This window comes from Peromyscus maniculatus, chromosome 16 (genome assembly GCF_049852395.1).
Source record: "Peromyscus maniculatus bairdii isolate BWxNUB_F1_BW_parent chromosome 16, HU_Pman_BW_mat_3.1, whole genome shotgun sequence".
NCBI lineage: Eukaryota > Metazoa > Chordata > Mammalia > Rodentia > Cricetidae > Peromyscus > Peromyscus maniculatus.
Genome location: NC_134867.1, coordinates 63474735 through 63501844, shown reverse-complemented (window position 1 = coordinate 63501844; position 27110 = coordinate 63474735). Strand labels below are relative to the sequence as shown.

Sequence of the window (27110 nt, the reverse complement as noted above, 5' to 3'; positions counted from 1 at the left end):
TGAATTATGTGTTCCAGAAAATGTCTGGAGTGTGCCTTTGCCACTGAGACAGAATCTGGGTGGTTGATATCACCAGGCTGGTGGCAGTGAGTCCAGTCTCCCTGGAAAACATGGCGGAGGTTGAGGCTTAGAGTTGGGCCTTTCCTTGTGTTTAGATTGCTAACCTCTGAAGCATTCTTGTGCTAATAAAAGTTGTTTATACAAAATTAGTATAGGAATTAATTTTGTAGAGTTCAACACTAGATGTCATAGATAATTTGATATTAATATATGTAAGGAGTATTAATAGTATGTAAAATATTGTCTGATGGTATTCATCTATGAAAAAGCTGAAGATAGTATTTTACTGTCTTTATCCCCCACTACCCCCCCTCCAAGAGAGGATTTCTCTGTGTTCCTGGCTGTCCTGGAACTCGCTCTGTAGACCAGGCTGGCCTCGCAGAGATCCGCCTGCCTCTGCCTCCCTGAGAGCTGGGATTAAAGGCATTTGCCACCACCGCCCCGCCTGTGGAAGTTCTTTATTGACATTTTCTTGTTTGTAGTAGCAGCTCCCTATTCTTTCATTCACTTTTTAAAAATCATGAAGATTGTACTGTCCCGAAACAGGTTTTTCTGTCCATGATTGACCCATAATCAGAAACTTTTGAGTAGGTGATATGTGTTGAGTTAAAAAGAAGGATGGAGAGCCAGTGAGGTGGCTCAGACGGTAAGAACTTTTGCTGTCAAGCCTGAAGTCCTGAGTTCAGTGTCCAAGACCCACATACAGGTGGAAGGGGAAAACTCTGTCCCCTGAGCTGTCCAGTGTCCTCCATATACAACTATGGTACATGCCTCAACAGTCACACGCAGGGTAAATAAAGAAATGTAAGAAAAATTAAGAAGGGAAGAAAGAACAGGGTGCCCTCATACAGAGGAGAGAAGTCAGCCGTAGGGATGGCTTCTGGGCCTCTGTCCTGAGCCCTTGGCTTTCACATATTGCAATATTATCATAGTTTTAACAGTGGTTTTTATTAGGAACTTTGCTGTCTCGTGAGTTTCTGAAACCACAAACTTGTTAGCAAAGCCAATATAACCCCCACCGTAAAGGATTAGTCTTTCATAATTACCCTCAAGGACTTTTCAAATTCTAGCAGACACACAAGCATTCTGTACCCTTCTCTTTGCAGCAAGCCTCATCTAGGGATGGCTTTCTGTGGACACAGCTTACCTGAATCTTTTATAGTATACGCCCACTCTCTGCATGGGATTGCCCGGGAGTGCGGGAACATGCTAGGTCTGTGAGTTCAGGACTTTGCCTCCACGGCATAATAATTAAGTGTGTGGTTTGGTAGCTAATTGCCAAGCCTCTCAGAAAGTGTACATTGTGTATCTCCGGAGCTAAGGACTACAGCCTGAAACAAAGTAAAAATGCAAAGCTTCCTTCCGGAGCTTGCTCTAGACCATCCTTTCTGTGGTCCACAGCCCGTTCTTTGTCTCATCATGAAGTTAGACCCAAGTTCCTCCCCTGCTGCTGTGGTGGATGCAGGAAGGACAGGTGCCTGGAACCTGGCTCCTGACGTAGCTGCTGTCTATTCTGTTTTATCTTCCTGCTAAATATACTGTGTTCTTAGTTGTTTTTCCCTTGGAATCATCTCTTCCTCCATCATTCTCTGCTCTTCTGTCTGAAGAGAGCGTGACAACTGGCACATCAGTGACCTCCAGAGCCAATGGCAGCCTCCCTCCCAAAAGGCCACGTGTCCCAGCATACAGTAGAATTATCCTAAGTTTAAACACAGTGCCACCTCAGGGGTGAGCTACATCCCTGGGGATTCTTGGCCAGGGAGGACCCTAAGTCCCCCAAAACAAGAGAGTTGGTTGCCACTGTTGCTGGTTCCCCATCAGCAGAACATGCTGTGACAACCACGAGACAGATAAATCAAGCAGGACCTGAGCTGGAAGCTTCCTCCCTGCTGGCTGACCCTCCCCAGGTGGGGCAGGAAGGCATACAGGCTACTGGAGGAGTTCTCAGTGGCCTTCCTCACCTGCTGGGGTCTCTGGCCATGGTGAGGAAGCTGCTGCTGCTGCTCCTTTGCTCCTTACAAGTTGACCTTTAGGCCCACAGTCGGGGTTCCCTTCATCTTTGGTCAGAGAAGCGTCTTTGCGGTGAACAGGGACTCCGTGCTGGTTGAAGTGTTATGAATACCAGCACTGGGAAGATCCAGGGCTGCCTATAATTAACACATGCTAGCAGTTTTTAAAGTAAGAAGCACTGATTTCTAGCCCTTAAAAAAAATTAAATAGGGTGAACCGTCATTTATCATCTAATCTGTTTTCATCTCTAAGTGTGCTCTTCTACTTAGGCATATGGGCTTCACCCTCTCAACAGAACTATTGGAATTTCTCTTCCACATGCACTTCATCGGATAACAGATCCCTCTGGAGCTCAGGCCTGTTTCTCTGGGCTTGGGAACACCAGACTTGAATGAAGCTTCAGGCCTGTTATTCTAAAGCTGCCAGAGTAAGACTTAAGATGAAGCTCAGCTCTGGCCCTCCCTCCCCATCTTCCCTCCCCATCTTCCCTCCTTCCCTCCCTCCCTCCCTCCCTCCCTCCCTCCCTCCCTCCCTCCCTCCCTCCCTCCCTCCCTCTCTCCCTCCCTCCCTCCTTCCTTCCCTCCCCTCCCTCCCCATCCCTCCCTTCCCTCCCCACCCCTCCCTTCCCTCCTCATCCTTCCCTCCTTCCCTCCCCATTCCTCCCCTCCCTCCCCATCCCTCCCTTCCCTCCTCATCCCTCCCTCCCTCCCTTCTTCCCTTCTTCCTTCCCTTTTGGTTTAACCAAGAAGCTTAAGCGTGAAGGATTCCTTGTCCAGAAGGGTTCTCTGATAGTGGAGAGTGGAGAGCATGGAAAGCAGGCATCAGCGGCTAGCTAAGTTAAGAGTGTATCTCGGTCTCCAGTTAGTGCTGCCTCCGTGAGTGCGGGGCTGACCACGACTCAGTAGGTTACATGGGTCAGCTGGCACAGGCTGCTTTATCTAGAAGGTGAAAGTAAGGCATAAATAGAATTTCCCAGAACCTCCTGAATAGTTCAAAATGGGTGGATAATCATGATACAACTTTGCTAATTAGAAAATAATTTCAACATTTTATTAAGTGGAAAGTAATTTAAAATATGGCTAGATTTTATCAAAATGATTGATCCTAATATTTTTGGGAGTGGATTTAAAAAAAAATCAGAAATCTTTGCCCAGAGTCACTCAATGAGAGGCAGTCACTAAGACTAGGCATGGCTTTGCCGTGAGGAAGGCGCCTCCTCAATTCATGGTACCCCAGAATGTGCAGTTCCAGCTCAAGCAGTATGAGTGACAGGGTCTTAAAGCAGTGGTCTGAGGCATTGCACTCAGTCCTGGGCTTGGCATTGGTTGATTGGCATAACAGAATCTAGGATCCAGTTGCAAGATACCATCTTTTTTTCCTATCATGTCTCATTCAGAAGAGGCAGCTACCTTGAGAGTTTCTGTGCCTATATGTTTGTGAATTCTGATTTCAAACGTGCATTCTGTGTGAAGCAGGAACAGGAGACTTCACTTTAGGCTCCCTGTCTGCTCCCCTTGAAGTCTTGCATCATCCCATGTTTTTTCCTGTGATTGGCTCCCAGACTTACTGGGCCTAATTAGGTAATGTTCTACCACTGCCCTTGAGTCTTGTGGATATTGCACAAAGGCAGAGGAGATCATCTAAAATGTTGTCTTTTTTCTTCTTCCTAGAGTCTATGTGTGTTCACACCTCCCGGAATAAAGGAAGGCCAACCCCGGCTTATCCCTGCAGGACCCATCACCCAGGGCACCACCATCTCTGCTTATGTGGCCAAGTCTAGGAAAACGCTGCTTGTGGAGGACATCCTTGGGGTAGGGCGCTTTGACCCTCATGGTCTGATGATTTAATTAAGAAAGATGATATGTAATTTTGATCTTATCGTTTAATTTGTCTTAAACTTAACTATAAAAGCATTAAAAGAAGATACAGATCAAAAAATGAATTTGCTTATATTTAACTTTTATATTTAGAAAATTACACCTGTTGTGCTCCCCGTGAGACAGAGCCCTTATTTCAACTCATGCCACCACGGTTAAACAGAAAAAGAAATCGACATCGATGCGAAATAGACAGTGCCTGCCTGGTAATTCCCATTAACACTGCTGCGGGACCGATTGTCCCATCTGAAGGGTGCCCTGCAGTGGCCAGAGGCCGGTTCTCAGGAGTCTAAGGATGGCCATTCCGTTGAGGTGGGCCAGTAGGCTTCTGGGTAAATAACCCAGAAGTCAGCTGGCCATGAGTTAGCCATGGCTGCTCTCCAGCCACCTACCTCAGCTTTGCCGGCATCTCTCACTCCCTACCCATGAGGCCAGCATGGCAGAGTCTGACGATGACTGGTCAGAGGAGGAATGAGAGCCTTAAAAACCACTGCTGACATCTCACTCCCTGCCTTCCCGTTAGCCAGAGCAGCAATCACGTGAGCAGGCCTGAGCCCAACCTGAGCCTCCTCGGTGCCCGAGGGTGCCAGCGAAGGTGCGGCAGCCAAGAGAGATGACAGACAGACAGATCCTTGGTGCAGTCTCTCCAGTGTGTGCAGGCACGATGTCTGATGACTGTCGCCGCAGGGGGCGTGGGCTCCACAGGTGGCAGACACAAGCAGTAACACAGGCTGGGGGACTTTGTTCTGTGAAACTGCTGAACTGCAGATGTGGAACCTGGCTCCTAATTTTTTTATTTCTGCCCGTGATTTAATCTAGAACACCTTAACTGTTGCTTTATTGAACTGAAAAGAAAGAGAGGGTCTAAAGTGGGATGGGGAAAAAAGAAGCAAAGAGTCGGTGCTCTGTGGATTCCCATTTGGAAATGTTCTGTCCCGAATGCAGGCTTTCCAAGGCTAAACGCCACATGAACGTTTTTCGTGTTGCTCTCGAGTCAGGGTGGGTTTCCTGCATCCTGTTAGCTTCCGGCAGATGGCAGAAACTGAGTGCATAGGATTGCTAGCTTGATAGTAATCCTTCCCATTTCATTGTCCTGGCTTGCAGAGATTTTAGCTAAGACAGAAAATGATTAAAGTCGAGTCAATTTTCACTGTAATGATAATTGGTAAGGATGGCTTGAATGCATATTTTGGACTCCTGAAGTTCAACTCAGCTGCAATAGTTAGCATGACCTTGAAAACAGAAGAGAAGGTGTGTTTGTGTACACTTTTGTGTACACTTCTCTCCACGCGGTGTTTGCCTGTGCTGTGGACACCTGCGAAGCCTGGGCTGGTTCTGGCAGAGAAGGCGAGGGAATGGGTGCCAGACTCGCAGATAACCTTTCTTACTGTCACGCGAAACCAACACCCGCTGTTCACTCGTAAGGTGTGTACACACAAAGCTAAGATGCCGAAGCTTTGAGTCTTCCCTTGTTTGATTTTTCAGGACGAGCGATTTCCGAGGGGCACTGGCCTGGAATCAGGGACTCGAATCCAGTCTGTTCTCTGCTTGCCCATCGTCACTGCCATTGGAGACTTGATTGGCATTCTTGAGCTGTACAGGCACTGGGGTAAAGAAGCCTTCTGTCTCAGCCATCAGGAGGTGAGGTCCAAATGCTACTCACGGGGGGGGGGCTGGCTGGAGAGGTGGCCCAGGGCTTAAGGGCACTTGCTGTTCCCGCAGAGGACCCAGGTTAAGTTCCTACCACCCACATGATAGCTCACAACCATCTGTAACTCCAGTGCCAGGGGCTCTGACACCCACCCTCTTCTGGCAGGCACACATGTGATACGTAGACAAAAACCTCCGTACATATGAGTTAAAATAAGTATTTAAAAAATGTCTTTTAAAAATGCATTTTTAAAAACATTACCAAAAAAACATGCCTTTTGGCAACCTGCCCTCGTTGGCACCCACCAGCGTTAAGAGAATACATGAATGAATAGTGAAGTCACTATTTGCCTGACCGTATTTGGCTGTGAAGAGTAGTGTATTCTTAAAAACCTGTTTTCTTGAGTAGCTGTTATTAGAGGAGACTGGCTAAATTAGAAATACACTCTTTTATTTCTTCCTGTATAAAAATATCTTAACAAAAACAATGTGCTTTGGTGCATATGAAGCCAAGTGCAGGATGGCATCCTGGTTGTCTTGTGTCTTTCTAAAAGCGCCTCTTCTCCAGCTATGTGCACGCTCCACACTCTAGCTGGAGTTGACTTGTGTAGCTGGAGTTTTCTCTCTGGTTCCCGCCAAGCCCTGGCAGTCCGACAGCCCACTTATAAAATAAACACACAGACACTTATATTATTTACAAACTGTATGGCCGTGGCAGGCTTCTTGCTAACTGTTCTTATATCTTAAATTAACCCATTTCCATAAATCTATACATTGCCACGTGGCTAGTGGCTTACCAGAATCTTTACATGCTGCTTGTCATGGCGGTGGCTGGCAGCACCTCTCTGCCTCAGCCTTCCACTTCCCCCAATTCTCTTCTCTTTGTCCCGCCTATACTTCCTGCCTGGCTACTGGCCAATCAGTGTTTTATTTATTATTAACCAATCAGAGCAACACATTTGCCATACAGAACACCCCACCGCAACTCATTAACACTGAACACACAGTATCACCACCACGTGCCTCTCCCATGGTGGATGGACTGCAGTGGTCTGGCTCCGCCCACTTCCTGAATGACCTCCCTCTTGTTTCCTGGGCTGTCCCTCACTCCTTCCATACCTTGTCTGTCTCCCTGAACCCCGTGAAGAAGCCTTGCCTTCCTGAGGCATGGCATGCAGGCCCTGCACCTGTGTCCTTCCTTCTGTCCTGCTGCGAGGTCCCTCCTTCTGTCCTGCTGGGTGGTCCCCTGGAACCCATCACTGTTCTTTTGACTACACAGGACACTTCCATCCTGTCCAGCCTTGATCTTACTTCCTCCTTTGTCTCTAGCACCGAGAGCTACCTACCACCTTGTGCCCAGGAAGGACTTGCCAAGTGGGAAACAATAACAGAACTAGAATATGGGCTGGGGTGTGTTGGGGTGGGGTGGGGGCTCTGTGGACAGTGTGAGGCAGGTGTGGCAATGTGTGTGTCCACAGTCAGTCCTGGAGAGCAGAGACAGGTGGGTCCCTGGGACTCCATCCTGCTAGTACAGCCTAATTGCTGCACTCCAGGGCAGTGAGATCTTGCCTCAAAGGAGGTAGACATTTCTGAGATTTTTCTCTGGTCTTCACACATGTGTGTACATTTGCACACACACACGACACACACGGGAATAAAAAGTAAAAAACGTAATTGGAATATAAGCTTCAGTCTCTGAAGGCACAGAGTATACACACGGTATCTTTCCCTCTTGGGGATCCCACACCAGCTTAAAGAGGCAATTAGGGCATTTCAGTTACATTTTGTCAACCTGAAAAATGCTGCTTCATATTAAAACAAGATAACTGAGACCAGTGGACGGCCCCGCAGGTAAAATGGCTCACTGTGCAAACCTGACGTCCTGAGATCAAGTTTGTCTGACAGACGCAAATGTGTGTTTTCTAGGTGGCAACGGCCAATCTTGCTTGGGCTTCCGTAGCAATACATCAGGTGCAGGTAAGTCTGGGGCGCTCTCACCGGGACACCCCAACGCGGCACTGGTGGGGGCTAGAGTCGAGGCCAGCACGGGAGCTCAGGTCTTGGTTGGGGATGTAATATTTTATATCCGAACAGTTCATCTATGCAGCCCCTTATAATTCATTTGTGAACTGTCTCAAATCTCTTGGTGCAAGTACACACGCGTCTTTTTTTTTTTTTTTTGCATGACGAGAAGAAAAGTGTAATTGCAGGGTGATGGCATGCATGAGTAGCAGGGTCTCCTCGGGCCACCAAGCGTGTTGGGTACATGCCAGGTGACCGATCTGGAAGTGGAAGGAGGTGTGTAGCTCCTCCATGGTGGAGAGTGTGTCTGCGCACCGCTCTCTGCCTCAGCTAGGGAGTGTCTGTCTCAGCTGGCGGAGCTGCGCAGCGACCACGTGAGATCATAGACACTAGGAACCGCGTTTAGCATGCGGCACTTTTCAAGGAGTAGGACTGACAGCGACTGTGTTCACGGCACTCTGGGTTTTGTTCCTAAGTCAGCAGAGCTCCCGGGTGACTAATCACTCTTGTACGTGTGGCAGGTGTGCAGAGGTCTCGCCAAACAGACCGAACTGAACGACTTCCTGCTGGACGTATCAAAGTAAGTGTTCACCTGGGCTTCTTCTCCTGGCCTCGGGGATGGTGGTGAAAAGTTCAGCTCTCTACAGCGGCACGTCTCCATCCGCTGCATGGGCATGCAGACATTCTGGGAAGAGACACTCGTCACTTTGTGGGTTACAGAACTGTGTCTTTTGTCCATGGTCAGCTTGTATGTTAGAAACGACAGGTGTATGTGTGAGGCTCTTAACCTGGCATTTGTTTTTGTGAATAGGAGATGCTGCCACTGATCTCTTTAGCTTTTCCAAGATGTGTGCTCTGACATTTTCTAACAGTGTCACCTTACACCATATTATTAATAATGCCATTGCATTTCTGTGTGCAGTGTCTCAGTTGTGGTTTTGAGAAAACATCCCGTTTCTCCGAAGCTTGACCTAGATCTCCTCCCCGGGTTGGTAGCGAAACTGTTACAGATATTTACGAAATTCCAGGTTTGTGTTGGCTTTGCGTGCTACACGGGGGCCCTTTGTCAACACAATCCACCTCATTAATAACAGAGCCTTGAAGCCCAGGATATGGTCACCTGGGTCGTGTCCTCCTACCAGTTTAGTAAATTGGGGAGGCACCTACCTGTCCCTGGCCTCCAGCGGCACAGTGACAGGCACTGCTTTCTCCTGGCCCTGTTGGTGCTTCCTAATTCCTTACCAGAACAAGCCGGAACCCCGATGAATGTTCAGGCTGGAGCTGCCGGCTCACTCGGTGGCTGCTCTCTGGAATCTGAAATTAGAGACATGTCACTCTGTAGTGATTGCTCAGTCAACTCTGCTTTCAAACAGTTAAGCCCTGTTCGACGTGATGGGGACCGTGATGATGTTAGCTTCAGAGCGCACAGAAAGGGACGCTGGGCATCTCTGTGGTAAACACATTTGCGTAATTTGGAAGTGTTCCAGAGTCAGCCAAATGCCTACATGACACTTTATGACTTCCTGCTTCCTTCTGCTCACGCGGGAAGCGCACTCACCACATGCTAGCTTTGCCTCTGCATGAGCACACCTAGCAGTGACCTCTATCTCTCTGCTCTCACGAGAAGGAGAGCTTCCTGTATCACAGTAGCATGGTGTCATCATACACCACATATGCCACATCTATTTCAGAGCATGGCTGAAGTCCTCACAGAGCCAGCAAAACCCAGTGAGTAGTTTTTGATGTGCTCTGTGATGGGCCGGCCATTGACTCACCTTTGGAGGTCACATCCTAGTAGATGGTCTCATGGTCTCTGCAACACTCTCCTGCCACGGAACATGCATTTTACTTTAATTTAAAAAAGTAATGAAAGGTCACTAGGTCCTGACTACATGCATTATGGGGTTTCTTCTCAGGCCAATTCTTTTGATTTCTCAGTACCCTTTAACTTCTAACTTCTCCATTTTTTTCAGTGATCACGTGTATTATAATTGTGTTGGTGGATATAATAAACTTAAAGAGTGTTTGCTTGAGACCATTCATGAGAATGTTGACCTGAATCCAGCCCTACCTAGTTTTCATTCCAGCCTTTCTCCCACCTCTCAACTAGGCAATGATGTCATTACCGGATGACTCCACTGAGATTAGTCTGTACTAAGGCAACGATAAGGCTTCATTGCGTTTTGAATAAATATGTATTGCTTTTGTAAGCAGACAAAAATCAAATGAGGTGTATATTCATTATTTAAATGTGGAACCCATAAAGTATGTTCAGAGTTTGACTTGCACCATGATATCAAGTAAGGTTCCTCACGGGATTCATGTGTGTTTGTTTGTTTGTTTGTTTTCCAGGACATACTTTGATAACATAGTTGCCATAGACTCTCTACTTGAACACATCATGGTAGGTGTTTTCAGTTTGGACTGTGACTTTCTTTAAACCCTTATGTTCTTGGTCTTCACTCATGGTGTGACACCTTGTGTGTGTTAGACGGACACCCTGTGTTAATTGTGGTGAGCTACAGCACTACAAGATCCTGCGCCTCTCGTCACCTCTGTTGAAATCTTGGGAACAAAGCTGATTCGCATAGCTCTGTTTAAAGGTCTGCACTTGGGGAAAGCTTGTCTTCACTTCCTAGTCTCCAAGATGCTTTCTGTAGGAGTCACTTTGGGGGAGCCCCCTACTTGAATTAAGTCTCAGTGTCCCTCTTCTGGAAGTGGGTGCTCTGAGGAACGTTCTGGGTGATTCCAGTGGCTGCATGGTCTGTGTCCTGAGGTTCTTGTCTCAGCCCTTCCTCCACCCTGACTCTCAATTCAGCCTCTTCAGCCCTGGTCCTGCTGTGCTGTTGTTTTTCTCTGAGTTTTTCTAGCTGTGTCCTCCCCCCCACCCCCACCCCCAGTGCCTGCTCCGTCCTCCGTTGTTCCCATGGGTTGACGGCACTTTGCACTGTTTCTTTTTGGCGGCTGACTCTTATTTCTGTGTTCGGTTCTTTCCCAGAATCTGCTTCCTTATTGAGTTTTCCTCCACATCGCTCACCTTTTACCTGCTTTGTGAGCGATGCTGTCCAGCTCCTGAGTTGCATCCCTTCATTCACTTGCTTATTGGAGCCCTACATCTGATTGTTGATCATTTTGGGAGCAGATCCTAAACTATTTCCTTAGTGTTTCACCCCCCCCCCCCCCCCCGCATTGTCTTCAGCCTGCACGCTGGGGAGCTGGGATCCTAGGAGCCTTTGTGGTGGCTGGTCTGCTCACTTTTGTGTTTCTTTATGCGCTCCCCACCCACCCATCAGTTGGGATGGGTGTCCCTCCAGGCCTTGCTTTCCCACTGTTTTCTGTTGATTTTATGTGAGTCTCCCGGGTGTCTTGTCTTCACTTGGGTGTGTGTAACCACAACTGTTTAGGGGGAGGCTGACTGAAGTGACAGGAAGTGACCCCACCTTGACAGAGCACTGGGTGACAACACACAGTGAAGGACTCCTGTGCTTCGGAGGCAGAGGCATTGGGAGGCTGTGGGCAGAAATGTCGTCGATGGCATTTCAGAGTGAAGGATATTCACACTTACAAAGTAGAAAGAGGATGGGCTGGGAAAGGAGGAGAGGGGGAAGGACTGGGAAAGGAGGAGAGGGGGAAGGGCTGGGAAAGGAGGAGAGGGGGAAGGACTGGGAAAGGAGGAGAGGGGGAAGGACTGGGAAAGGAGGAGAGGGGGAAGGACTGGGAAAGGAGGAGAGGGGTGACTATGAATGAGGGGAAGTACATAGGCAAGAGGATTGGAAGTCATAGGAAACGTTAGGGATGGGTAGGAGGGAGAAGACGTTTATAAAAGGCTACTTGGACACAAGCTAGAAGATGACTGCAACCAACAGAATGTAAAAAACATGAATAAAAATTAAGAAATAAAAACGAGGGGCTGGTGAGGTGGCTCAGTAGTTACGAGCACCTGCTGCGCTTCTCAGCACCCATGCCTGGTGGCCCACAGCCACGGGGATCCAACATACTTCTGGCCTCAGTGGGTGCCCACATACCTCTGCACGTACACACACACAGATTCTAACAAAGGAAAAAAGTGAGATAGGAACAATCCAGTCTGTATTTCTTCTCGGTTGGGATAACCGTAGTGGCACACCTGCCTTGGTGGTTGGGGAGCTAGCTCTGTAGATGAGGGGAGAGGGCTGTAGGCGTCAGGAATTCAAATAAGCGGAAACACATTGGCCGGTTGGGCTCCGTCCCAAGAGCAGCGTCTGTTTTGGAGGACTCAGCCTGTGTGTGCTCTGCAATGCTTTTCCAACTGAGTGACACCCTAGCTCTTAGGACCAAGCTGTCTGTGGTTTCCTCACCTTGAGACCCCTGCCTGCCAGTGTTCTCGAACCCTGCTCGCCACAGGTCCTTTCTCACCTTTGGAGCCCCAGGTAGAGAAAGCTGGGAGGCAAGGCGGGGCTAGAAACTCTGTGCTCCTGAGCTTGGAATGCCATCTCCTTGTGCAGGTGCCGCCAGAGCCGGCGTTACATATTTGTTGTTCAGTCGGGCTCTCACTGTGTAGCCCTGGCTGCCCCAGAAATCAGAACTCCGTTTGCCTCTGCCTTCAGAAGGCTGGGATCAAAGGCATGGGCCTCCGTGCCTGGAGTATTTCACATTCTTTCCTGTCCACTGTTCATAGATGTCAACCAGGCTGAGTGGGCAGCGCTGGCCATAGTGCTGGCCGAGACAGCCCAAGACACCAGGAGCATCCGGAGAAGCTCCTGGAAAGAGCTCAGAGAGCTTGAGTATTCTCAGGAAGGGAGGCCAGTGGCTGGCCAGCAGCTGAAGGACTGTGCTCTAGTATTTCAACACCAGCACAAGCATGGGTGCCCATGAACTGTTTGTTCCTGCCCTGTCTGCGGGCATCAGCACACAGGCGAGCTTGTACATAACCGGCATTGTCCTTCATCGTCTCTACCCCTCTGCTCACAGTCCCGATCCCCTCCCCAGCCTGGAGTAGCCGAGAGTGGAGAGTGTCTCATGCTAAGGCTCGCTGTGACCGGCTCCCGTTGCCCACCGGTTTACCCTGGTTTCTCATTTGTCTCAGATATATGCAAAAAATCTAGTGAACGCCGACCGCTGCGCGCTCTTCCAGGTGGACCACAAGAACAAGGAGCTGTACTCGGACCTGTTTGACATTGGGGAGGAGAAGGAGGGGAAGCCCGTCTTCAAGAAGACCAAGGAGATCAGGTACAGCCGGAGTGGCCGTCCGTCCGTCCGGGCTCTGATGCCGATGCGCAGGTCCCCCTGCCGCCCACGTCTCTGTGCCCACTCACAGGTGTGCTGACAGCACTTGTCATACTGTGGTATCATTCCCACCAGGACCCGCCTCCTGAAGGTAGTGCTTCTGGGAATGACATTGCAGTGCCGGCGGGCGGCGAAACCGCGCCTAGGAAGCGTTAGCGTCACTCCTGGAAATGCCGTCTTCCGGAGGCGGTCCTTTTGGAAATCATGTTGGAAAAACTTACTAGTGCTCCAGGTAGGTATCGGTCGCCCCAGCGGCAGCCGGCAGGGCAGGCTCCTGTGTGTAGGAGCAGGGTGAACTTAACTAACTCGGCCCCTGCTGCTTCCCAACCTGTGAGTGAGGACCGATGGCGGCCCAGAGGAGAGTTCGGATGGCTTGAACACCTCCTGGGCCTGGCCGGCTTGGCTGAATCAGCTACCCTCCTGCTGCATTTCGAAATGAAAGCCTTCTTGGTACCTTACCTGGCAACCGCTGTCGTTTAAACGGACAGATGGCCTTTACTTGTTGATGGAGTGCTGGTGGCTCAGCCTCGTCACAGCCTGGAAGCCTGCACGGAGCACTAACCGGAGGAGGAGGAGGCGAGCATCGTGTGCACAGTCAAGTCCCTTTCGACATTCGCCTCTTCTTGCTGTTGTGTCCACTTTAACTTTCCACACATCTCTGTAAAATCCTCTAGGGAAACACCGTGTCCTCACTAACGAATGCTCTTCATTTGGCTACGTCATCACGCTAGGGAACTAATACCACGGAACAGAATGAGGCCAGCCACAGGCTGAAGCCACTCTGCCCCTGGCACTTCTAGCTGTTTCTGGGGTGATGGATCCTGTGTTGCGTGGCCACCTGATGCTGACGTAAAGAAAGGCACTGTCAGAGAACGTGGAGCCTCACATTTTGTTCATTTCTCGGTTCAGTTCTAGCTCCGGACTTGCCAGTCCGGCGACAGTCACCCAGTTAAGCTGGTTTCTCTTGCCTTGAGTTTGGCAGTTGCTCACACTGCTGGTGCGGATCTAATTGTGGAAACAGTGGCTCATGTGTACAAGCCCAGGAGGCAGGAGCAGAGGGAGCCGGGCTGTGCCTTTGCGGGGTCTGGTTGATGCTGGCCTCCAGCACTGTGGGCTTCTGCTCACTACAGGGAAAAAGCCACCAAGAGCTGAAGAAGGGAAGTTCCCCTTCGTAAGGCCCTCAGACTGGGTTAGACACGTAAATGTCATGAAGAGACTCTGGCATGACTCGTGGTGTCTAATTTGTTCTCCCAAAAGCATGAAGGACCGGGAAGGTATGCTTCATGCAGTGTTGGTCCTTTGGGGATATTATAATTCCATGTTGGGTCAGTACCTCTTTGAGGTTTTGAAAACTCTTAGTGTGAGTTGTAGGTGCATTTCTTAATTAACTAAATTTTGAAATAAACACATGTATGATTATAATATAGTAAATGTGAAAAGTGTTATCAGCATGATGCTTTATTGCAAAAATATAAATACAACCAGCTCGTGTTTGGGTTCTGATTGTTTTTTAAAATGAGCAAATTAGAGACAAATTTGTAATAGTTCTGCATAGTATGTGGGTTACAGATGACAGATACTTCATATCTTGTGTTCAGGAAGGTCTACAGAGCTGGGGCCGGGTTGTATGTGTGCAAGTTAGTGAACCCCACTGTGCGGATAACCCACTAAGAAAACACGCACACTGTAACCGATGAGGTGATTTGCTGGTGTGGGGAGATTATTGTTGGTCAGTGCTAGAGACCAGCCGGAGAGCGTTCAGTTTCAGTTTGCAGTCCTTTATATCCTCAAGTTATTATGCGTTATGTATTCAGACGAGGTTCTGAGCTGTCACTGTAGGGCGTTTTCCTGCTTCCCTTTGACATACTTTATAGGGTTATTTAGGATACATAAATGTAAAATTAATATGTGCACTTAAAGGTTCAGGTCAACATTTGACACTAATGAAGCGCGTCATTCCTCTTTTGTGACGTCACTCTCTAATTATCAGGTCCCTCTTTTTTGTTGTTTCTGCAGATTTTCCATTGAGAAGGGGATTGCTGGCCAAGTAGCAAGAACAGGGGAAGTCCTGAACATTCCGGATGCGTACGCAGACCCGCGTTTTAACAGGTGAGGAGGGCGGCTGGCCCTTGCCGGTTCTCCCTTGAGGCTCCCAGGCCGAAGCCCCTTTGTAGGCGTCTGTTGTCTCAGCCTGCTGTCAGTGGTCCGAGTACCCAGACCCTTACACGTCCGAGGCCGTTCCCAGGTCAGCGTTCCCTGCTGGGCCAGACAGAGCGTCAGCTGGCAGAGCAGTCACTGCCCCTGGTGGTGGTGGTGTCATGATGTCATCGTAGTGTGCTCCGTCTCAGGGTGTTCACAGCTGCCGCACAGGGCTGAGGAGTTGGGCCTTCGGATCGTCATGTCTGGTTTCGAGTCAGGGACCCGCTGCTATTTATCCACTGTAGACAGAACTGGGGCCAGTGGTCCGTTGCTCTGCGCCTCAGTTTCACCCTCTTTTAAATGGGTCTGAGAATGCCGACTTGTAGTTGTTTCTTAGGACGGCAGATCATTTTCCTAAGAGCTCTGGAAACTTCGCTGCACACAAAACAGGAACTGAGTAAGCCACGCGACTGGGATGTAGTTACAGTGCGTGAAGTTAAGATGGGCCATTTGAGAATGTTTTTTATTCATTTCAGACTCTAGAGAACTTGAAATCAAAGTGTATGTTTTACTCAGTCCTTTGAAGTTAGAAGTCACAAGGTGGATGCTGAGGCTGTTAGAATAATATTCCAGATACGTGACAATGGTGTTTAGTTGATACATGCCCATGACTTGTGTTGAAAGCAGTATAATCTTCTGGAAGTATTTCCTGTAATTAATGATGGATGTCACATATCCAAGACTCATATAGAAGTGCAGCTGTATTCTAGTAATGTTTTACCAACAAGCTGAAAATACTGATAGCATTGCTTCTCCCCCAGACAAGCTTGCTTGTCCTTACACTGCTTAAATACCGACATTATTTACCATCATTTAAAAATCTTTATGTAAAATTGGTGAGTCAGACTATTGGGAATATAAAAGTAGCAGCCATCAGCTTGAGGGGGACACTGGCGAAGCATGTGATGCCATCCTCTTAATATCTAGATTGCATGAGACCTCCGCATAAAGGGCAGAGTAGGTCGGGTGCTTCACCGAAAAGGACGCAGGGAGATCAACCGGGGCCCGGCTCTGCCAGGCATCTTCTAGTGTGCCCCAGAGCAAGTGGCTGAGATTTTCCGATTGGCATCAGGGTGGAAGGGCAAGGATTGTGGAGTGAGTGGGACCCTCCCGCTTTGCTGGTGGGAGTCGATGATGATGAGACAGCCTCTTGGGAAAAGGGTGGTCCCGTTTTGACTGTGAGTGATCCGCCAGCCTGCCCTCCTCCTCCATATACGCTCCGGGGAAAATGAAACCATTTGTGCACCCAGAGGCCCAGATGCAAGTTTTCCCAACAGCCCTACTAGTAATAGCCGGTAACTAGCTATGAACCAATGACGTTGTCCATTAAGTGGAGCATGTACACGTAAAATGGGCCTTCAGTGGAGACTGTGGCTCAGCAGTGAGGCCTGGGTGGTTTATAAAGGGTAAGCAAGGGAAGCCAGCATCGAGGACTCACGCGTACACCCCCCCCCACCTCCCCCCCCCCACCCCCCCACCCCCCGTGCTGGGTCTGTGGCTGATTCTGGGGAAACTAGTCTCCTCAGATCAGGAGTCAGCAAAGCCTCTGCTCTGAAGGGTGTGCGAGTGAGGAGCTCTGCTTCATGAGCCCAGCGCCCTGATCACGTGACCCACCGATGAGTGTGGCCGTGTGCTGCTTGGGGGATAGGCTTAGTTGTGGATGCCTGCTCTAAATCTTAATGTGACTATTCCCATTTAAAATGCTTTAGCAAGTTACCAGTCTCATCAATATGACCAAGTTCAAAGGAAGACACTGCTTAGCAGACTTCCTGCACTTTTCCCTGAGTCACCCACCTTGTCTGTTTACTTAATGATCCTGACGCTGAGAGCCAGGAGTCTCCAGTAGAAAACCATAGTAAACAAGATCAAACAAGCTTGGATAGTTGTGAAAATGTTTTAGTAAAACACTCTCACTTTTACACTATCTTGAACCCTCAGTGCCATTCCAACACACCACACGCAAGCTATGAAAGCTATGTTGAGACTTAAGGCGGGATGTGCTCTTTGTTCCTGTCCCCCGGCCTTTCACTCCAGTGACCGAAGCTCTTCCTTCCGCTCCCACAGGGAGGTGGACCTGTACACGGGCTACACCACACGGAACATTCTGTGCATGCCCATAGTGAGCCGCGGCAGCGTGATCGGCGTGGTGCAGATGGTGAACAAGATCAGTGGCAGTGCCTTCTCCAAGACGGACGAGAACAACTTCAAGATGTTTGCCGTCTTCTGTGCTTTGGCCTTGCACTGTGCTAACGTAAGTGTGCCTCTGGGCCCGTGTGCCGCCCGCCCTGAGTTCAGGCTGCTCGCCTTTTCTCCTCTCTGTTTCCCCTGTGCACTGTGAACAGGGATTCCTGCTCACGCCAGCTTTAGAAAGTACCTTCCCGTGCCTGCAGAAAACTCTCTCCTGAGACTTGGAGTGCATTTCGACATGTGAGTTTGTTCCAAAAGAATTGCTGGTGTCCTGGGGGCAATGTGAAGCACTAGTCTTGCATCTCATGTCTGCTGGGAAAGGGAAGTGTTGCCTATACGTTAGGGAGTCTTTGCAGGGTGTGAACAGTAGCTCATGTCTCCTCACTGGCCAGGGAAGTTGTGCTTGCGAGGAAAACCAGGGTACAGTTTAAAGCATGGTGTATCCGTCATGAATGACACCCTCTAGTCCTCTTGGCCACTTTGTCCTGTTTGAGGAATAAAATGAGGCGCAGTTTATACTCTGAAACTTCTCATCTGTCTTCTATGCTGCTATATTTTAAATGAGTTGAACATGTAAGGATCCATAAACTAATAATCCTATAATGGCATTGTAGTGCTGAAATTAGGGAAATTTGTAGGACTCTCATTGGGCAAACTTGCACCAATGGGAATTAGCAGGGTACCACTTTAGTAACCTAGAGAAAATGTTTTTGGGAATGGGATTGAGTCGTTGGAGCATCTGACCTCACCCAGCCATGCTGACCTCTCAAAGCGGCAGGTCCTGCATGCCTCCGCAGCCTGGCACGGTTCACACCCTCCGTTCCTGGGCTGGGGCAACTTGCCTTCACGGGGTGTGGTGGAAAACACAGCAGAGTGGCTGCAATTCATTCTGATTTTATTGCTGAGGTGTTTCTCCTTACTAAAAGTGTATAAAAAATTATGTTACCTTTGAAGTTTTCTTCAACTCTGAAATATGAGAGCGGTGTGAAGCTACGTGTCTCCTCTCCTCTTGGCCTGCCTAGGCTCGGACTGCAGTAGGGACATTGCTCGCTTATGGGAAAGCCATGCTTCACATCAGAAAGACGGGCACTTCTGGATGCCCCTCAAAGCATCCTCATGGACCAAATGGAGAGGAGACAGCCTGCAAATACGATGGCAGCAGAGCCCTCCCTGCAGGCTTCTTGGAGCCTGGCTGTGTGCAGCTGTGGGAGGGAAGGGTCCAGGGCCTGAGTGCAGGCACTGCTCTTGTGCTTCCCTGGTCCTTTCTGAGCCAGCCAGCCTTGCCATGTTGAGCATGTTTTCAGTAGGAAAGACATCTTGCTGAGGACTGCCCCGGGCAGGTAACTGGACAATGTCAGCTCCCTCTCTCCCCTGAAAGCGTCACTTCTTTCTGAAGAACGCTCTCGTTTATGAAGATCATAGATATGAAAAGGCTTTGTGAGGCATAAAGTGGCCTCCAGTCCTTGGCTCTCCCTAAGTCTAGCTGCACGGGATCCTGGGAACTCAGGGCAGTTTTCGTCTTGAACAAACAGCCCGCAGGCCTATAGCTGCTTCTAACCCAAGCAAGTGGTTTGTAGTCAGGTGCCACGGTCCTCTTGAATTGAGGTGCTTGTACATGAGAAGAGGCAGGCCAGAGGACCACGCTAACACTAAGTACACTTTTATTTCCTGGCCGGCAGCAACTACTCTTCATTTATCGCGCTAACTGATAATTAAAAGTACTTTCAATGGAAGATGACCATTTAGAAAGCCTGAAAGTCTTTGGAATTGGTAGAATCAATTAGTCTTCATATTCCTCATGATTTTAGAGAAGGTTTTTAGTGTAAGAGATGAAGATGGGTCTGGATAATGGTCCATCCTTTGTATTTATATATAGGTCAAGAGTCACTAGCCCTTGAAGCCTAGGTGAAGGTATATCCCATAGGTATACACAGATGCATGGTAAGGTCATCCAGCACTGAATCCATTCCTTAGTTGGTCTGCAAGGGGTTTCCAAAGCGCACACTTGGTAGTGGACGTGGCCTTTCCTCCCGGTGTCCTTCTCTGTGCCCCGACTGTCATCCTCTGACCACTTTCTGAATTCTCAGTGTGTCCTGTCACTCAAGATGAGGTGGATGTCCCCTTCAATGCTTGCTTCTTCGAGGCTTTGCAGCTTTTTTGAAGCCTCAGTTAAGTCACCCAATGCCTCTGAGCCTCAGTCTCCTCAACAGGAGGCATCAGGGCTGTAGATGACAACGTCTGGGTTCTTAGTCTTCGGCGGATGTGGTCTGCTCCCTTCGCTTTCTAGTCTAATTGGTTCTCATACTGCATCTTGTGAGGTCTCAGTGTAGGTGTTTCTATGAAATCCCTGTTCATTCTTTAATGGACAGCTGGAGAGTCTGCATCGGCTAAGCTGCCTCTTGTGAAGGTGGAGGCCGAGATCCAGGGCTTGCTGGAAAATATCAAGAGAAAGATTGCAGAGGGACTGTGGATACCCATTCTGAGACAAAACTGTACACTCCCAGGCAGGAAGTCACCAATTCCCACCGTATTTATGCTTTGTCTTGGTTTCAAATCAAGGGAAGGGTTTGGAGAAAGTCCTCCCACGTGCCCTACCCAGCCTGAGCAGGAGAGGAACTCTTTTTGGTGCTACACACAGAGTGTGCTGGGGTCTGTCTTTGGGAAAGAAATTTCAGGTCCTCCAGCCCAGGGTGAAGATGCAGCTCTCCTGAGAAGAGAGACGTATCCCGTTTGAATGACTTTGTACTGTGGCCATGGCCGTGAATGAGAGGGTGAGCTGCAGGAGGGAACACCAGCTTCTGTGGTTTGGGGCAGCATCTTTAAGTCTCTCAGTTCCCAGGGCAAGCATCCCTCCTTGGGTTGTCTCCTTACTTCCTCTATTTCTTATTCATTTTTCCATCCATATGCTTACTTCAGTTTATCTTGGATAATTGCCTGTGGGCATTCGGCACCCAGGACTGCTTCATTATTCTTGCGTGTGTCCCAGGCTCTTACTGTTTGGAGCCCATTTGAAATTCCTGTATACGTGGGTAGCATAAACCTCCCACCTCCAGCTTCCTCTTGTGCTGTCCTGGTCTCCACGCCCTCACTGCACAAGGACAGTTGTGCATCTCGAGCTCCATGCAGCGGCAGCTCCTCTCCCAAGTCATGTGTTCCGCTGAAGACGTCATTCCCAGCGCCCCACAGCCACCTCTGCTGGCATGGGGTTCCTTTGGCCTGCTATATAGCACAGGTTTCTCATTCTGTACAGTGTATGTTTGGTCTTAAGATTTGTGTAGAGAATCCATTTCTTATTAGTAGTGATATCATTTAATGCTATTTATTGAAAAATAACATGGTGAAGCCGGGCGGTGGTGGCGCACGCCTTTAATCCCAGCACTCGGGAGGCAGAGCCAGGCGGATCTCTGTGAGTTCGAGGCCAGCCTGGGCTACCAAGTGAGTTCCAGGAAAGGTGCAAAGCTACACAGAGAGACCCTGTCTCGAAAAACCAAAAAAAAAAAAAAAAAAAAAAAAAAAAAAAAAAAAAAAAAAAGAAAAATAACATGGTGAAAATACCTATTTTAAGAAATTATTTTGCTACCATTTAAAGTGCAGATTAGATCAATGGGAGAGGGTCCTCGGTGGTGTGTTTCCTGATTTCTGCTGTTTGTTTCCCCACTGCTGGCAGTTGTAGGTTTCCCACAGGATGTGTTAGATAGGAAGGGGGCGGGGCTCGGTTGGCTCCTGCATGGCAGTACAGGGCACGCCTGTCACTCAGGAGTGGCCAGGCTCTTCTTGACCAGCACTAGAGGCAGATGCAGCAGTCATGGGGAGTGGCATCGGAGTCCAGCACAAAATCTTAACAGCTTCTGGCAGTAAGACCCAGACTGGCATCAGCCGGTGGCATCAGCCCCTTATGGTCACTACAGTGTGCTCACTCCACAGGTGGGGACCTGGGTTAAAATAATTAGGAAATCTGCCTACATGCCTGAAGTCAGTTCATGGCAAAGAGATTCAACTCAGGGAGATGACTCCAGAGTCTACATCCTTGAGAACTGCTCCACCCTGAAGTGACTAGGTGTCCTACTGTGAGTATTAAAGACTTGCTACCTCTCAAGTACCCCATCTGTGAGCGCCACAGGACTGTCATGAAGGTTTAGTATATAGACGGCTACCTCTGAACAGCAACTGGTCAATGGTTTCTATCACTAAGAGGGCAGGTTCCATTTGATAAAGCATAAAGGGTGTGTTTTTTGTTTACGGTAGAGGGAGGCCACCCTCACATTCTCATTCATGTTGGGATCCTGAGGACCCGTGCCCTTTCCTTGTCCCACTGCTGATAGGTCACCTGTACAGACGTCAGTGGTGAATCAGCAGCAGTTGCTTCTTCTAAAAGTCTCTTCTGCTAATACAGAGTCCAAGATGAATTCCCAAGTACCGTATGTAGATAACTGATGAAGAGTTGAAGAGACATATAATTTTCTGCCTTCCTTGGTTTGCAGTGAGATCCCAGATTGTATAATTTGCTGATGTTCACATTGAAGGTTATTTACCAAATGGAAAATGTGTAAAATTTCCAAAACTTATTTATCTTTTGCATGAAATTAAACTAATTTATGTTGTGATTAATTTTAGAGTAAGCACAACATAAAATGATAAAAATACATGAATAAAAATTTAAATAAAGTTATATACTTTAGTGTATTAGCATTATAACTTTATAAATGAAAGAGAAGACAGAAATCTTCAACCAAATCGCAGGCCACCAGCTTGTAGGAGGCAGCTACAGAAACAGGAGGTTGAGAATCGAATGATGTCGTGTACAAGGGACCGATGTTATTTGTAACTACTGTGCTGTGGCCTTATGCCTCCTAAAGCTCACATGTTGCACAACCCTGTCCTGTTCAGGGTGGCGAATGTCCCGTGGCAAGAGGCCTTCTGCATCCAGGAAGAGGCAGTGGCCTGTGCAGCAGCCGGTGTGTTGTGAACACTGCTTGCCAGCTTTCTTCAGCCTTGTTGGTGAGGCAGCTTCCCCATGCGCTTCCTGCTGCCCGTGGGTTTGCAGTTTGTACACAGCACCTGGAGCATTTCATGAACTTCTCCATCATCCACACATTTCCTTGACAAAAAGACATCTTTCAAGTGTGCTGCCCTCTCCTGGTAGATGTGCCAAATTTTCACACTTAGAAGATAATAGTTAAAGGAATAAGCAACATTTCAGAAGTTTCTGCTGCTACTAGCACCAATGAGAAAATGCAGAGTTGATCCAAAGAAAGTCACGCCACAGGCAGAACACTTTGAAATAGACACTTGACAGGCTTGCCTTTGTGTGCAGTTCGTTCTCTCTCTCCCTCTCCCTCTCCCTCTCCCTCTCCCTCTCCCTCTTTCTCCCTCTCTCCTCATTCTGTGTGTTTAGTTTTGACTGTAATGCAGCATGGGCAGGTACTTCCCTGGCCCTGTCCTTTTAGTGTTCCGTGAGCCTCACATACCTGGATGGATATCTTATTATCTAGATTTGGAGATTTTTCTTTTCTGATTTTGTTGAAAATATTTTCTGTGCCTTTGGCATGGAGTTCTTCTCCTTCATCTATACCCATGATTCCTAGGTTCGATCTTTTTATGGTGTCCCAAGTATCTCGCCTGTTCTGTTATGTGTTCTTTGTTTTCTCTTTGCTGTTTTCCTTGACTGAATAACCCGACCCCTCTGCCTTGTCTCCAGGATTCATAGTCTGTGCTGCACACAAGCTGTGCTGTTATTGAGGCTCCCATGGAGCCTCTGATTGGCTTATTGAATGTTTCATTTCCAGCTTCATTTCACTTTTATTTTTTCTGCAGTATTTCTCCCTTTATTGAATTCTAATTTTGCATCCTGAATCTACTTCCTTATTTCACAAAGCTGTTTGTTTGTGTTCTACTGGAATTCATGCAGGGATTTATTCCTTTCCTCTTTAGATTCATTTAGACATTTATGTCCTCATTGAATTCATGGATATATTTATAATTGTTGGTTTTTTTAATTCTTTGTAATTTATTTCAAGTGGTTTTCATTAGGGACCATTACAATGGGGTTGGTAGTTTTAGGGGCAGACATATTGCTTAATTTTTTGCTGTTACATTTTGTGTTGTGATTTATGTATCTAGAGCTGGTCAATTATATCTTTGGCCTAAATTGCTGGCCCACTTGCATTGAATGGACATTTGGGTCTGACTTTGGTGTTACCATGTCTTAGCTGGGTTACAGTCTATGAGGTGGTACTCAGAGCTTAGTCATGGAACAGTCAGTGCTGATTTGTGGTTGGAATAGCTTGGGTGATCCTAGCTAGGCTAACTGTTTTATGTGCAGAAAGTTCACAGGTTACTTGATGGGCGAGGCCTGAGGTCACCAGTCTCTGACCTTAGACAGGTACCTTGACCATCCAAGTTCCCTCAGGTCATGGTAGAAGCCTAAGGATGGGTAAGGACTTAGTCAGAGTTGTGGGTATGTGGCCTCAGACAAGTGCTACTGAAGTCAATCTGAGCCTGAGGGAGAGGGTCCTGGGGCCATGGGTCTATGATCTGACACAGGTCTCAGTGGGAGCTGGGGACGGGAGGAGGTCTGGCTGTGTTCAGGTGTTTATGACCTCACACAGATGCTGCTCTCAGTGGTAGCCCAGACATGGGAGGACACTGCTTCCTGTAAATTATATGAGACAAAAGGACAGAAGTGCATTCAGAACCATCTCAGAAATTGTTGAGAATTCTACACTAATCACAAGCCAAAAGTAATTGAGTAATTCTTTTAAAAATGAAACTTGTCAGCAACTCAAACAGCAGTCTTCACACAACCCAACCCAAAGTACGCTAATGTGATAGTTACATACTGAAACGATGCCTCAAACATTGTCTTTTCTTCCCGTAATTAAACTACCATGTTTCTATAAGAGCAGGCAGGTGCACCATTATGCACAGAGCAAAGTATGTACTTGGTCCAGAACCAAGGCTGCAATGAAGGTGTGTGAGGTTCCCAGGCAAACTCGTTAACAAACACCCCAGATTCGTGGTGCCTTTGCTTCGTAATGAATTATGTTGTTGTTGTGTGTTACAACAGCCTATTGTGTGTTACAGCTACACTCAGTTATTTGACCCCATAGGGTGTCACAATCCAGAGTTTCCAAAGCTGTGTGGTCTAGCAGAGATTGCTAAGAACTATGACAAATAGTTTTCGATGATGATATGAAAGACATCTTGATTCTTGATGCATATCAAAAATGCATATGTCATCCATATCATGACATAGATGATGGACATAATCTTGCATGTAGAAAACAAGCTGTACTATACCGATGTCACAACACAGTGTGAACTATGGGAGAAGCTACTAATCACACACATTAGTTTTTGTAAAGGGCTTCTTTTTTTTTTCCCCCGTATAGCTTCTCTCCAAATTAATCTTACATAGTTACTAGTTCACACATGTAAACACTGGTCTTTTTACTGGCTCCATTGCTTTTTAAATTTTTATCTCACATATTCGTGCATAATTGCAAAACTATATTTGCATGCATACAAGTATACATGGTCTTTCTAATTCAGGACAATAAACCACACCTCCTTATTTTCAAGTAGGTCCCCTCCCCACCCCCTCTCTCCAGATGAGGCCCCTGCACCTGCTGGCCAAGCACTCACCACGAGCTATGTGCTAAACCCTCAACTGTCTGTCATCACTGTCACCTCTTCGTGTGCCTACTCCACAGGCACAATACTGGACAGTGCACAAATCTGTCACACATTTGGATTCATTGCTCTAATGCTGGAAAACCCCAAATTCACTTAGGAAAGGAAAAAAAATAAAATTAAATCAGAGAAAGAAAGGAAATCCTCCCAAGGAAGCCAGTTTGATGTTCTGGGTGACAAGTAATTATCAAAGTGTTTGTTTTAACAGATACAGAAGTGCCATAGATTTTAGTCATTCACTCACTGATAATACACACACATTTTATGTTTAACTCTTGTTATTTAAGTGGAAATATAGTATAGGGCATTATAGAAAAGACAGGCATCGATTTCTCTCCCTGAGACATGGGGTAAGAGGATATTTGTTAAGGAAGATGGAACTCAGATGAGTGCTGTCTCTTCAAGGTTGTCTGTGTGCACAGCTCCCATGTGTCTTGACTGTGAGCAACAGGGAGTCTCTCAAATTTCAGCCATAGCTCTCATCCCAAGTCTGAACTCCAGCACCAGAGTGCTGTCCATATTGTCCTAACTGGTCCCCCGTTCCCTTTCCTCTTGCCTTGCAGATGTACCACAGGATCCGCCACTCGGAGTGCATCTACAGGGTTACCATGGAGAAGCTGTCTTACCACAGCATCTGCACCTCAGAGGAGTGGCAAGGCCTGATGCGCTTCCACCTGCCGGCGCGCATCTCCCGAGAGATCGAGCTGTGAGCATCTCGTGCCATTTTCCCCGGAGGAACTAAGGCAAAACTGACCGTGGAGTCAGAACCATAGTTACTGTGGGGGCGCCCCGTGTGGTTTCACGTGTGGCTCCTTCTGCTTGCCGTAAATAACAAACTAAAACGGAAGCCCTGTGTGGTGGCCCAAGCCAGCAATGGCAGCGCTTGGGAAGCTGAGGCAATAAGGACTCAGAGCTCAAGACCAGCCAGGGGGTCTAGTGAGTCCTTGTCAGGGAACTAAATTTGTAATCAGTCACCTAAATGCTGGCATATTTTTATTTACTCTATCACATATTCCAAATGACTTTTAATGTTACACCCAGGTCTCAATTTCCAAGCTAAATGAAAGAATTTAGTGACAATTGATTCCATCTTTGTGCTCCCATTTGCCAGAGCTTGGCTAACATACTTAAGTCTGGAGAGGCAGGGCCTCGTGGCGATGGTATGCCTGTGGCAGCCACCCTGTCCCCACGCTGGCATTTGCCTTATATTTGGAAACACACCCCTTTGCCACACTACTCATTCTGGCTGGGGGTTAGTAATTACATTAGTAAAGGAGAACGCAGTTATTGGTATGGTAACTTCAGGAATTACAGTTATTCAATTCATGTTTCAGCTTAGACGGAAGGCTGCTTCTGATGAGGTCCCCTGGGCGGTGTGCTGTGTGTATATGTTAGTGTTGACGACACCCGTGTCTCCTGGATGGCGTGCTGTGTGTATATGTTAGTGCTGACGACCCTGAAGACACCCGTGTCCCCTGGGCGGTGTGCTGTGTGTATATGTTAGTGTTGATGACACCCGTGTCCCCTGGGCGGTGTGCTGTGTGTATATGTTAGTGTTGACGACCCTGAAGACACCCGTGTCTCCTGGATGGTGTGCTGTGTGTATATGTTAGTGTTGACGACACCTGTGTGCCCTGGACGGTGTGCTGTGTGTATATGTTAGTGCTGATGACCCTGATGACACCTGTGTGCCCTGGATGCTGTGCTGTGTGTATATGTTAGTGCTGATGACCCCGATGACACCCATGTCCCCTGGACGGTGTGTTGTGTGTATATGTTAGTGCTGATGACACCTGTGTGCCCTGGACGGTGTGCTGTGTATATATGTTAGTATTGACGACCCTGATGACACCTGTGTGCCCTGGATGCTGTGCTGTGTGTATATGTTAGTATTGACGACCCTGATGACACCTGTGTGCCCTGGACGGTGTGCTGTGTGTATATGTTAGTGCTGATGACACCTGTGTGCCCTGGACGGTGTGCTGTGTATATATGTTAGTGTTGACGACCCTGGTGACACCTGTGTGCCCTGGATGCTGTGCTGTGTGTATATGTTAGTGCTGATGACCCCGATGACACCTATGTCTGCTGTTTGAACAGATGACTCTGTAGAGTCCTGCAGGAACCCTTCCCTTCAGTCAGGGGTTG

General features: G+C 48.0%; 1 protein-coding gene across 10 annotated transcripts in view; it reads left to right on the top strand.

Moving 5' to 3' along the window:
• Pde10a (phosphodiesterase 10A) overlaps nucleotides 1–27110 on the top strand; it is a 432646-nt gene that overhangs the window by 383646 nt on the left and 21890 nt on the right. For all 10 annotated transcript variants that reach the window (XM_076552890.1, XM_015994831.3, XM_015994828.3 and 7 more), the window contains 9 exons: nucleotides 3741–3881; nucleotides 5433–5588; nucleotides 7524–7574; nucleotides 8141–8199; nucleotides 9972–10023; nucleotides 12685–12827; nucleotides 14901–14993; nucleotides 17148–17334; nucleotides 25526–25668. In XM_076552890.1, coding sequence (XP_076409005.1) covers nucleotides 3741–3881; nucleotides 5433–5588; nucleotides 7524–7574; nucleotides 8141–8199; nucleotides 9972–10023; nucleotides 12685–12827; nucleotides 14901–14993; nucleotides 17148–17334; nucleotides 25526–25668 — 1025 coding nt within the window. The remainder of the gene's footprint in view (nucleotides 1–3740; nucleotides 3882–5432; nucleotides 5589–7523; nucleotides 7575–8140; nucleotides 8200–9971; nucleotides 10024–12684; nucleotides 12828–14900; nucleotides 14994–17147; nucleotides 17335–25525; nucleotides 25669–27110) is intronic.